This window comes from Eurytemora carolleeae, unplaced genomic scaffold (genome assembly GCF_000591075.1).
Source record: "Eurytemora carolleeae unplaced genomic scaffold, Eaff_2.0 scaffold1048, whole genome shotgun sequence".
Classification (NCBI taxonomy): Eukaryota; Metazoa; Arthropoda; class Copepoda; order Calanoida; family Temoridae; genus Eurytemora; species Eurytemora carolleeae.
The window spans coordinates 84,969-96,735 of NW_019402161.1; the positions used below are offsets into that span (position 1 = coordinate 84,969).

Consider the following 11,767-nt stretch of genomic DNA (forward strand, 5'->3'; position numbering starts at 1 on the left):
GTAGTACAAATGATGAGTAGTACAAATGATGTGTAGTACAAATGATGTGTAGGGTAAATGATGTGTAGTACAAATTATGTGTAGTGTAGTACAAATGATGTGAAGTACAAATGATGTGTAGGGTAAATGATGAGTAGTACAAATGATGTGTAGTACAAAGGATGTGTAGGACAAATGATGTGTAGTACAAATGATGTGTAGTACAAATGATGTGTAGGGTAAATGATGAGTAGTACAAAGGATGTGTAGTACAAATGATGTGTAGTACAAATGATATGTAGGGTAAATGATGAGTAGTACAAAGGATGTGAAGTACAAATGATGTGTAGTACAAATGATATGTAGGGTAAATGATGAGTAGTACAAAGGATGTGAAGTACAAATGATGTGTAGTACAAATGATATGTAGGGTAAATGATGAGTAGTACAAAGGATGTGAAGTACAAATGATGTGTAGTACAAATGATATGTAGGGTAAATGATGAGTAGTACAAAGGATGTGAAGTACAAATGATGTGTAGTACAAATGATATGTAGGGTAAATGATGAGTAGTACAAAGGATGTGAAGTACAAATGATGTGTAGTACAAATGATATGTAGGGTAAATGATGAGTAGTACAAAGGATGTGAAGTACAAATGATGTGTAGTACAAATGATATGTAGGGTAAATGATGAGTAGTACAAAGGATGTGAAGTACAAATGATGTGTAGTACAAATGATATGTAGGGTAAATGATGAGTAGTACAAAGGATGTGAAGTACAAATGATGTGTAGTACAAATGATATGTAGGGTAAATGATGAGTAGTACAAAGGATGTGAAGTACAAATGATGTGTAGTACAAATGATGTGTAGNAAGGTTGAACCCACATCATGCATGCCTCAATATAATTCCAATCCCAATAAATACATATCGATGTGAAATAAAAATTCACTATTTATAGACACAAATAATATAAAGCGATTGAAAATAAGATGAGCAAATTTTATTTTAACCCTGTTTTCTGTCTACTGTATTTTCTGCCGTTCGTGAATTACTATTAGCTCTGAGAGACTTGTGATGAGGAGTACAATGGGGCCTTCATGGACATTATTTAAACTAGTCTCACCTATTCTATTTTAGAAATTATCGGAAGCACGAACTTTTATTCCCGGCATTGCCCATGGAATTAATAAAAGATAAAAAAACATTTTAATAGCTACTTTATATCTATACATGTTTATGTATTCTTGAAAATCCATTAAAAAAATTAGAAAATCCGTAATTATTATACATCAGTTTATAAATGTTTATTGACTAAAGAGGAGCCATCCAAAACAATTTGTTTTAATAAATATGAAGACTAAGAAGCTCCTCTGATTATTGCTATAGTTATATATAGACCTGGGTGCACGTTCGGACTTTTTGAAATCGTTCTGTTCCGTTCTAGAACGAGGGCCTTCAGCTAGATCGTTCTGTTCTCGTTCCTTATTTCCAATCATTTCGTTCTTGTTTTGTTCCGTTCCGTTCTTAGTCTAAGAATGATCATTCAGTAGTGTACAATGGTTATTCCTTTATACGATGTTATAAAGTTCATAATGTAAATCAGGGGGGGAGCGGCAGGACCTGTTTATCCCCCCTAAATTATTCTGGGGGGGGGGTAGCCCCCCCCCTGAAATTTCAGGATAGCTTCTTAATAGCACTTGAGGGAAAGAAACCCTAATGCAAAACAGGAAAGTCAAAAAACATTTTGCCTTCGGCATGTCTTTTGGTTCCTAAATCTAGATTTTTGTTCTGAAATAAATCTAGCACTCTTCTCACTTAAATCCTGTATCCACCCCTAATGTAAACCATGGAGTTTTTCATTCAAACCATCGAGATTTTCATACAAACCATGAAATTGATCATCTAAACCATGAAGTATCTATTTGAAACATTGAATTTTTCATTCAAACCTTGCAGTGTATTAACTTGATAAAAGAGTTTTTTTTTAAATCATTGAGTTTATCACCAGAAACAACATACTATGTTGGATTATTTGTTTAGACTGATCTAAATTTCCGAAACAACTTTTAAATTGATTTTTTTCAGGCACTTGAAGACAAAAATGGTTTGTAAATTTTTAATAATGATCAGAATCATTCTCTAGTTTCCAAAACTTATTTCATCTCCTTTGAATGTGCAGTACTATCAAAATGCTGAAGGATTTAAGAAACTAATCTAATTCTGCCCAAACAAAAAATGAGTTAAGTTGTGTCAAAATAAAAATAAAAGTAATAAGAAAATTTGTTAGTATAGTAAGGAACAGATAAGATTTTGAGCTTGATGGTTTTGAATGCTCTAAGCTCTGAGGTTACTTTTTTATGAGCTTTTATGAAAACCTGTCTCTGGTCCATTGGGTTGCAAACCTGGGGTTTTCTTACCTCTTTGGTGTTATTTAGCCCTGCTGGGTATTTTGTTTTTTGCTAGGTTGCAACCTGGTGTTTTTTTAAACCTAAAATTTTAGTTGTTTTTCTTAAATTTTGAATATTTAGTAAAGAAATCACGACAAGAAGAATGATGCCGGTGTCTCAGGGAAGAAGGATGGATAGAAAAAGGAAGAGAAGAATGAAACTGAAGAGATTAAGAAGTCAGGGCAGCCAGATGGCTATTTTTCCAGCCACATTTCCTTAAAATGGCTATCTTTCAAGGCTGTGGCAGAAGTGGCTTAATGGCTTAATAGTGGCTTTTTTTCAAAGTTTTACAGTAAAACCTTTAAATTTACATTTATCGACAGTAAAAACTATAATTTAAGTTCATGACACATCACACAAACCAAAGTTTGGCTGCAATTATCTCTCTCATAATCAAAGTTTCTTGCAAGTTGTACTTTCAAAAGTCGGGTATTTCTACTGTTTACGTCTATAGAGTACGTTCATCTGGTGGACAAAATCTGTAACTGTACAAGTGTTCACAAACCAGTCTTCAGCTTCAGGATACCTGAAACACTTCATTTATCAAAGGAAAAAGATTCTTTTGAAAATAATCTTTTGCTTAGTGCTTGCATTTACAGTTATACAGCTTGGATTAGAATTGAAATATACTTACTATGCTTATTAATTTACAGTTGATAAGTTATTAAAATTGTTTCATAAAGAATGGGTAGTCCAGTCAAAAGAAAAAGAGGAGGATCAGTCAGCAAAGTGAGATCAGAACCTAGGAGACGTATTAAGGGAAAAAAAGACTTCCCATGGCTGAAACCAGGAACTGACCATGGATATCATCAAGATTCAAAGTAAGAATTTTTCAATCATGAAAAAGTTACAATTATAATAAAATTAAGATTTTTAGGACTGGAACCCCCCCCCCCTGGATAAGTTTATACATGACTTTCAACGGGTCTGTCCTAGTGAATGATTTTTGGGCCCCCCCCCCAGCCCCCCCCCTCCTATCAATTTTGTACATGACCAAATTAGTATTTATTTAGTATTATTTAGGGTTAGGATAGGTTAAGACACTTTCTGGGCCGAGCGCTGCGGCTAGGATGGGCTAGGAGGGCGAGCGCTGCGGCCAAGGGTTAGGTTAGTTAAGACACTTTCTGGGCCGAGCGCTGCGGCTAGGACAGGCTAGGGGGCCGAGCACTGCGGCTAGGACAGGCTAGGGGGCCGAGCACTGCGGCCACATGTCTTACATTAAAGATTCATGTAATTTAAGATCCATGTACAAAATTGATAGGAGGGGGGGGGGTCCAAAAATCGTTCTCTAGGAATTTACCCTTTCAACCTTTATCATATTCTATTTCAATTTGTTCATTATTTTTTGTCCCCTTTTTAGAAGATTCAATGCTGGCTGCACTAGAATTGATATTTATTGGATGAGGGGGGCAGTTGTATCTTTAAGATGTAGTTTGAGTGATGAATCCATTCGTTCTCACAAGAGTTCACTCCAGAGTCATAAGAACTCTCAAAAACACTCATCCAAGGACCCCAATAAATCTAAACACCTGGTGAATATTAACAGTTTTTTGGGTAATTCTTCTAAGACAAGCAAGAAAAGAGCTGAGATCAAGATTGCTGCTTGCATGGCATCAAATGCAAGCCTTAGCTGCATTAATCACACTGGAGAGATTATTAAGGAGTTTGGTGTTGGATCTTCTTGGGAAAAATTGCGCTTGCATCGCACCAAATGTACAGCTTTGGTTAATAATTTAATATCCCGGTCCTTTAAAGGAGAACTCAAAAAAGCTATCCAAGGTAGAAAGTTTTCACTTATGGCAGAAGAATCAACAGACTGCTCTTCCTCAAAGATAATGATTGTCACAGTGAAATACTATAATTCTACTCTGAAAAAAGTATTAGATGAATATTTGGGAGTGATTGATGTTCTGTCCTGCACTGGAGAAGCATTGTTTGTTGCCCTTAAAAAGGTTGTTGAAGATGTTGGGCTGGACCTTGATGACTGCATTGGATTCGGCTCTGATGGGGCAAATAATGTTGCAGGTAAATACATTGGGAACCTATTAACTCAACTGTCTTTAACCATTATGGCATGTAAAACATCACTCACCATCTTAACAAGGCTGAAATTGTTTTTTAATTCTTAAAAAGTAAATATTCTTAACATCCCTTTTAAGGAGTTCAATGCAATTTATCTAATTTAAATTAAAGTTATTCTCTATTAGGCCAGTCAAACTCTCTTTGGTCAAGAATTAAGATGGCCTGTCCTGGAGCTGTTCAAGTAAAGTATGCCATAGGTAAGAAAAAATATTTTGCAGTATTAAACATAATTCACACATGACCACTTACCAAATAATGTAATACTAACTAATTCATTTTAGTCTGGCATTGGTATTGAAATGGACTTTTGATACCATGCCTGGGGCATTTGGGATTTCTCATCATGGAGATTCCAGGATTCTTTTCTCACTCTGCACTTCAGAGAGAAGAATATCAGGTGGGTTAATTTGTATATTTAGTAGAGATTTACTTCATAACTTTATTAATTTGGCAGGCTTGACAACTTCATTTAAGGAATTGAGTTTTCACCGCAAACTCTTATTTTCTAATGCCATTATTTTTGTAACCCAAATTCACAGACTTTTAAGATTTCAAACTTTAATTCTGTGAGATAAAATGGTTTAGGTTGAAATATCCAAGGTTTACATCATCAGGTTTCAAAGATTTAGGAATTAGAAAATTTGAGTTTGTGGCAAAAGCTCAATTTCTTTATTTCAATCTTAATACCCTTAGGAGGTACAGAAGGCGATGTATGTTGATGAAGGTGTATCTACTCCATTGCAAGACTTGTTGACTTGTTCAAGGTCCTGTCATGAACTGAATTCTATCCAATTGAGATGGGTTGCAGGCCTATTTGTCAAACTTAGCCAAATCCCTGAGTTTGGATAACAAGGTGAAAGCTAAATGCAGAATTATAGAAAGCTATTTGCTTAACCCTGCTAACAGGCTCTACTTTGAGTTTGTTTGCCCTATTGTAGCAGAATATGAGCGTGTAAATGCTATGTTCCAGCAAAACAACCCTAATATATCTTTAATGGTAAGGGAGGTAGATCTTCAAATCAAGGCAATAAGAGACCGGGTTTATTTTCCTAACAAAAAACCAAAGGAGATGCACCACATCTCATTTGGAGCCAAGTTTAAGGAAATGTGCCGAGTACATGAGGTTAAGAATCCAAATATGGTATTGAACGTACAGACCAGGTGTAAGTTATACCTGGAGACGGTTCTCAAGGAAACGGAGAAAAAAGTCACAGTAAACATGGAAACAATAGGAAAAATATCAAGAATTTCCCCGCAGCTGATCCTGGACATAAACAAGGAAATAAGAATGGACCAGTTACCATTCCCCTCAGTTTATAAGTAACATTTCGATGGTCGAAAGTCAAATCATGAAGATCAAACATGTTGACTGGGTCTCTTCTCTGAAAAATGAAATCCCAGGAGATGCAGCTGAGTTTTGGTCTCATGTTTCCGAATACACCATCGAAGATGGAACCAAACCTTTCTATGAACTATCTACATACTTTCTAAACCTTCTTAGTATGCCTGTCCAAGCGCGTTTGTAGAGAGATGTTTCTCTTTGAGTCACTTTTGTGAAAGATAAATATGCAAATAGGATGCAAACTAAAACCTTGGATTCCATTTTACGTCTAAAGTCCTTTCTCCATGCGAGAAATATCTGTTGCAAGGAGTTGCAAATCACCGACGAAATGCTGAACAGGTTTAACTCCCACAACATGTACCCGACCCAGGTTCCTTCTGATGATGAATCTTTAGCTGTTATAAACCTGTGCTCCAAGATAGAATAAGTATTATTTAGATAAAACATAAATTTGAAAATTGTGATTGCTACAGTCAGAAATGTGATATTTGTTTTTGGTTTTAAAACCTTGAAGTTTATATGTATTTTTTTCAGATAATATGACCAGGTTAAACTTTCAACAGTGGCTTTAAAAAAGGGTACTAAAATCACTCTAAAAAAGGATAAAACACCTTTTTTTATAGTTAGAAAGTTGCTTAGTATTGGCTTTTTGTAGACCAGAAATGGCTTAATTGGCTTTTTTAAAATCAAAAGTGGCTTTTTCCTAATCTGAAAATCTGAATAATATTATTATTATATTTATTCACACACATTTAATATACATACATATATTACATATTACATATATTAATGGTATAATTTAAATTTGTTTTGTTCTGAATGATATCAGATGTATTCATTATTCACTCTCACAATCTCCAATTTAATAAACCTGCTATTTTTAAAGAAATCTATTATTGTATATGAATAAAAATCAATAAAGCAATGCACTGAGTTTCTCAAATATTAAAAACTTCTGTTTGTCCTCTTCTTCAGCTTTGTATAATCTGACTCCTTGAAACAAATTCCTCCTCCGATTAGTTTGTATATACTCGTGTTCAGTACATCTGCCGCACGATTTGAATGCTAAACAAGTAGGATAATAATTATTTTCTTAACAGGAGGGAGTCCTCATGAACCAGAAACACTCTAATTGAGGGGGTTTAAAATCTCCATTTGGATTTGGTAAAAATTCCCTTATCAAGTGTTCATTCAGTAATTTTGTATACTTTATGGCATAAAAGTCATGATGAAATATTCAAAATAAATAATCTGAAACTTTATGATTTATTCATAAGCTAGACGAGCATTACTGTCCATTTTTTCACAAAACAGATCCAAGATCTATATCCTATTCAAAATGTACTGGATCCTTAGAACATAATATTTAGTAAATTTACTAACGATCTTTTTAATCATAATATAAGTATAAGTAAAACATTAACCTGAATAGCTGGAAAAGCCCTTCATAAAAGAAGGAGCCAGAATATCTGCAACAATAGATACTTCTGATATCTTCATAAGACTGTAGACGTAAATTCAAGTAACTTTTTAAATGTTTGTGGTGTGTCCGATTAACAACAAAATTCTTAAAAGCCCTGTTTTATCAAGTAAGAATTAGATGTTTAATTGTCATTTTAGACTTCATAGTTATAATGTGTTAAGCATTTCTTGGCTTACCTTAAGATCCTTGTTTTTGAAACTAAATCCTTCTCTCCTCACAGTGCAAGTTCCTCCATTGTTCGCTTCATGAATTCTTGATTGGCAGGGTTTGAAGGCCTTTAGCGATTAGAAGAGGGACCTCCACAGGAGGACTGAACATTAACACTGTCATATTTTTAAATCTTCGCCTGTGTTTTTACTCTACTCTGAGTAACATTAATGTGAACTAACGTAAAATTATATGGATTCAATCAAATCAAACATTATCATAAATACAGGGATTACTTGAGGCATCCTTCATGTTGGTTGTAATGTTATGTCCTTTCCACTCTGAAAGAAAAATTAAATAAATTAGCAATTTACCAAATGTTGCGAATTGTCATCAACAAAGGCCAGAAATTCTTAGAACTACTTGTAAACAACGGAATGCCATCTTAAAAAAATGATGTATTTAAAAAAAATTCTTTTAAGTTTTAATTCCTACAATTTTTTTTAAAATTTAAGTTTATAAGTAAACAAAAAGTAGCTATTAATAGAATGCTTCTCTTTGTTTTCATGTTTTTGCGTATCCGCTATCCATTGTATTTTAAGCTCCGAAACATTCCTCAATGTAGATGATGGATATTTAAAAATTCAAATTTTTTACCATTCAGATACAATACAATTTAAAACACTTATTGAAATTAGGTTTAAGCATGTTTTTTTGGGGCTTGTTTGTCATATGTTATATCGGCTTGACTGAGGCAGTCCAAATTTTGTGATAAGCAGCTCAGAAAAAATGTCAAACTTATAACCGTTTTTTAAATTTTAGACTTTAAAATTTATTATTAGAAACAGTCAGGAAATAATTTGTGTTTATTTTATTTGTATGTATGAAATGCAATGCATCCAGATAAATCAACAATTAACCTGCACCTTTGAACCATTATTCCAGGGAAAATGCAGATAAAACACCTGTCAAGAATTGTCACTATCTGATCCTTTTCTGTATAGTAGAAAACTTCCATTCCAGAAATCTGGTATGTTTTTATTCCTCTAGGTGTTTGCTTTAAGGTTCTAAGAATTTTAGAAAACATTTTTACAGGTCTCAAGAAATGTTTATTTGTATGACTCATCCGACCCCATAAAGCAACAATTTCGTTTCTTAATTTTGTTTATTTTTATGTTAAAATTTTTAATGGTAAAATTTTTTAAAATAACTATTTCTTAAAGTGAGAGAATCCATGATTCAATGCTGTAAAATACATCACGATCAATTTATAAATCATTGATAAAAGAAAATTATTTTAAATCTCTATTTTTCGATTGAAGTAATTTTTTACTGCAAAGTTTTTTTTTACAGTTTTTGATTGATACTGTGGATACGCAATACGCATAATTGTTGATCCAACAGTTTTGCATGTTATGCACTGGGGGATTATTAAGTTAAGCAGAGATTTTCTACATCACATTCACTTCTGATAATCCCCTTAAAAAGAGACATGTTAAAACATATATTTTTCATTATAAGCATTGCTTCAGATCCCTTTAATTTTGATATAGAAAAATCATTTCAATAATAAAATTTATCTTTACTCTTTTTTGTTAAATAGAATTAGAAAAACATACTGTCTGCTAAATAATAAAATAAGGCTATTTTAAACTATTCATTGAAAATGAACTAAACATAACTATGCTTACTTGATGAGTGTATCAACAGCATAGCCAGGAATGCTTGGGTACTAGATCATCCAGGACCTTAGAACATCCTTGATAGTTTTATCACTTCATCGCTTAATGTTCAAGTTCGTCATCAAGTTCTTCATCACTGGTATTAACCCATTCGTGACGGGACGGTCAATTTTGACCTGGTCCGAACCGGACAAAATTGGCCGGCCTCTGTATCTCCACAACCCTTTATTGAAAAAAATTGAAACTTTAGATCTACTTTATGGACACTATAATGAGTTAACCCTGTATTTTTCAGCAAGATCAGAAAATTTTTTTTGTCTCGTCACTAATGGGTTAACTACAATAAAACCACAGGGACTGTGCACCTTCAAATAGAGGTATCCAGGCAGCCAGAGAGGGTGATCTAGAGAAGGTAGCTCTTTCCAGTGGTTGAATATTAGAAACTATCAAGAAGCAAGATCCAGTCACCAGTGTCGAGATCTACTTGATGAAGCCCGTGATTACCATCACTTGGGCTCTCTAGGGGCACATATATGTTGATGGGGCACTTATCCATCAGGAGAAGGGAACAGTATTGAGGTCCACGAGGAGAAGGAGTGATACGGGTTCTCTGATTTGTAGTCCATCTATAGGAGAAACTCGTATAATCTCAGGAAGTATATATATTTTAGTATATTCTATACTAATGATATATATACACCCCCCCTGATTACTTTCCCAGTTTGTTATTTAAACAGAGATTAAGTGTAGACTTCTTTTAATTGTTCATGACATGTGTTTCTCTTTGAACTATTTAGAGGCCCTGTTATAATTGTTTAAATTTATGGACTACTTTAGCCTTTATTATGTATGTATAAATTATAAATTAATTAACGATTACTAGACATTGCTGTGGACAGGAAAGTGGATCGTTAATTACATTCATCTCGTCGGCCTCTCAATTATTCATCTAAATTTATTGTTTGATTGAATAATTATAATTAATCTTATGAAATTTTATTTTCCTGGATGTTTTATGCTATGGTTTTAGTTTTTGTACAGGAAAAATGGAATCCAAGGATCGCTTGATCCATTTCAGATTATAGTTGGGATGAGTGAGAGATCGTGCATGTGAGATGCTTGGACCCTGAGGGATCTATACAAGAGTAGTGGAGCTGCTGTATTTGAAGTTTAATTATGGTTACAATGAAGAATGTTAATGTTAATGTGTTACCAATGGCACCTGCGGTCTTTCACTATTTTGACAATTATTTGAGCTTGAAGAATTGTTGCAGATTAGTAAATATTCAGTAAAAGTAGTGTTAATAATGACTAATTACTTGTACATTTGTTAACCTTAAGCATGCAATAAATGTATTGAGATATTTTGTGTCCTTTTTGGCGCAGGATACAAAGACTCAGGAATTACATAGGGTTTAGTATGTAATATGTGATTAACTTATAATTGAAATGGGCCACTATTACGTTAGCATAAATGTAGTTTACCCCATAAATTTCATTAGACAGTGGAACATATGGTGTAATATGTTTCAGACGGAGGAACATATGGTGTAATATGTTTTAGCTGTAACTATACATTACATTACTTTGGAGTGAATGTCAGGCTCTGTTTTTAAAATGAATATTACATTACATTGGAGTAAATGTAATTTAACTTATAAGAATGACGTAACTATAATGACCCTTAATAATGATAGCCGGAACCGAAGGCGCCTTTTGTGAGTGTCAAATTGTGAGTTACATGGTTTGGAATCAGCTATGAGGGCTGGGAATGGCGCCGATCCCGGAGCGGTATCTATGTCTATTACAGATGAACATTTGGTGTAAAATGCTTCATTTTGGGTATTATTATTGGGTTATGCTGGGGTAAAGTGGTTTACCTTGTTAAGAGTGGCAGTCCGAGACAGAGGATGCATGGGGGCGAAAGCCGCAGCCTTCCGAGAGTGTCAAACTGTGAGTCACAGGGTTTGAGAACCATTTATGAGGGGTGGGAATGACATCAGTTCCGGAGCTGGTTTTTGTCTAAGAGTGGGATCAAAAAGGGGTTAGTCTTGGGGTAAAGGCTTAGATATGGTGGCTTATTTCGTTGTGGTGGTCAGGAAATCTGATAAATCCATTGCAGCCATGTTTTGGCTGACTAGACAAACCACTTGTTATACTCTGCTTAAGACTATAGTGGAAAAGTCAAACCTTACGTTCCTAGCCAAGAAGACATCCACAGATGTTAATGTGTTTAAGCAGGACGCTGCACAGGTGCTCTTGACACAAAAATCTGATACCACAAACCTGGAGCTCCCTAAGAAACAAAGAGAGGTGAGCGAGGTGGTCAACGACCTAGTTCAAATGGGGCTGGTCCAGGGGTTGCTAATGGGAGCTCAACTGAAGAGAAGGCTAGCTAAGCTGCGGGGAGAGGAAGAAGCTCTGGTTGAAAGTGGGCGGCGGCCTACCCCAGCAAGGTATTTTGGAATTTTATAATTGGATAGAACGAGGGGTTATAATCAATGGTATAATTGATTACCCTACTCTTCTTTTAAATGGGGGTCAACGGTTTAATTGATCGTCAGGATTAACCACCTTGGTCTCCCTGGGTATTACT

General features: G+C 34.6%; 1 protein-coding gene across 2 annotated transcripts; it reads left to right on the plus strand.

Moving 5' to 3' along the window:
- The first annotated feature begins 2,478 nt into the window (after window positions 1–2,478).
- LOC111718042 (uncharacterized) lies at window positions 2,479–6,392 on the plus strand. 2 transcript variants are annotated; one of them, XR_002768983.1, is made up of 5 exons: window positions 2,479–3,256; window positions 3,862–4,460; window positions 4,643–4,714; window positions 4,799–4,914; window positions 5,211–6,392. XR_002768983.1 is itself a non-coding variant. In XM_023493526.1 (4 exons), the coding sequence occupies exons 1-4, from the start codon at window positions 3,120–3,122 to the stop codon at window positions 5,234–5,236; spliced, it is 834 nt and encodes a 277-aa protein (XP_023349294.1). In that variant the 5' UTR covers window positions 2,479–3,119; the 3' UTR covers window positions 5,237–6,392. The 2 variants fall into 2 exon arrangements, 1 of the variants encoding a protein (XP_023349294.1); XM_023493526.1 differs by lacking the exon at window positions 4,799–4,914.
- Window positions 6,393–11,767: the final 5,375 nt, after the last annotated feature.

Bases quoted from the DNA above. Each gene is read 5' to 3' on its own strand.
- LOC111718042 (XM_023493526.1), top strand. From the start codon at position 3,120: ATGGGTAGTCCAGTCAAAAGAAAAAGAGGAGGATCAGTCAGCAAAGTG. The intron at 4,461-4,642 runs GTAAATACATTG...ATTCTCTATTAG, and splicing joins TGGGGCAAATAATGTTGCAG to GCCAGTCAAACTCTCTTTGG. The intron at 4,715-5,210 runs GTAAGAAAAAAT...TAATACCCTTAG, and splicing joins TCAAGTAAAGTATGCCATAG to GAGGTACAGAAGGCGATGTA.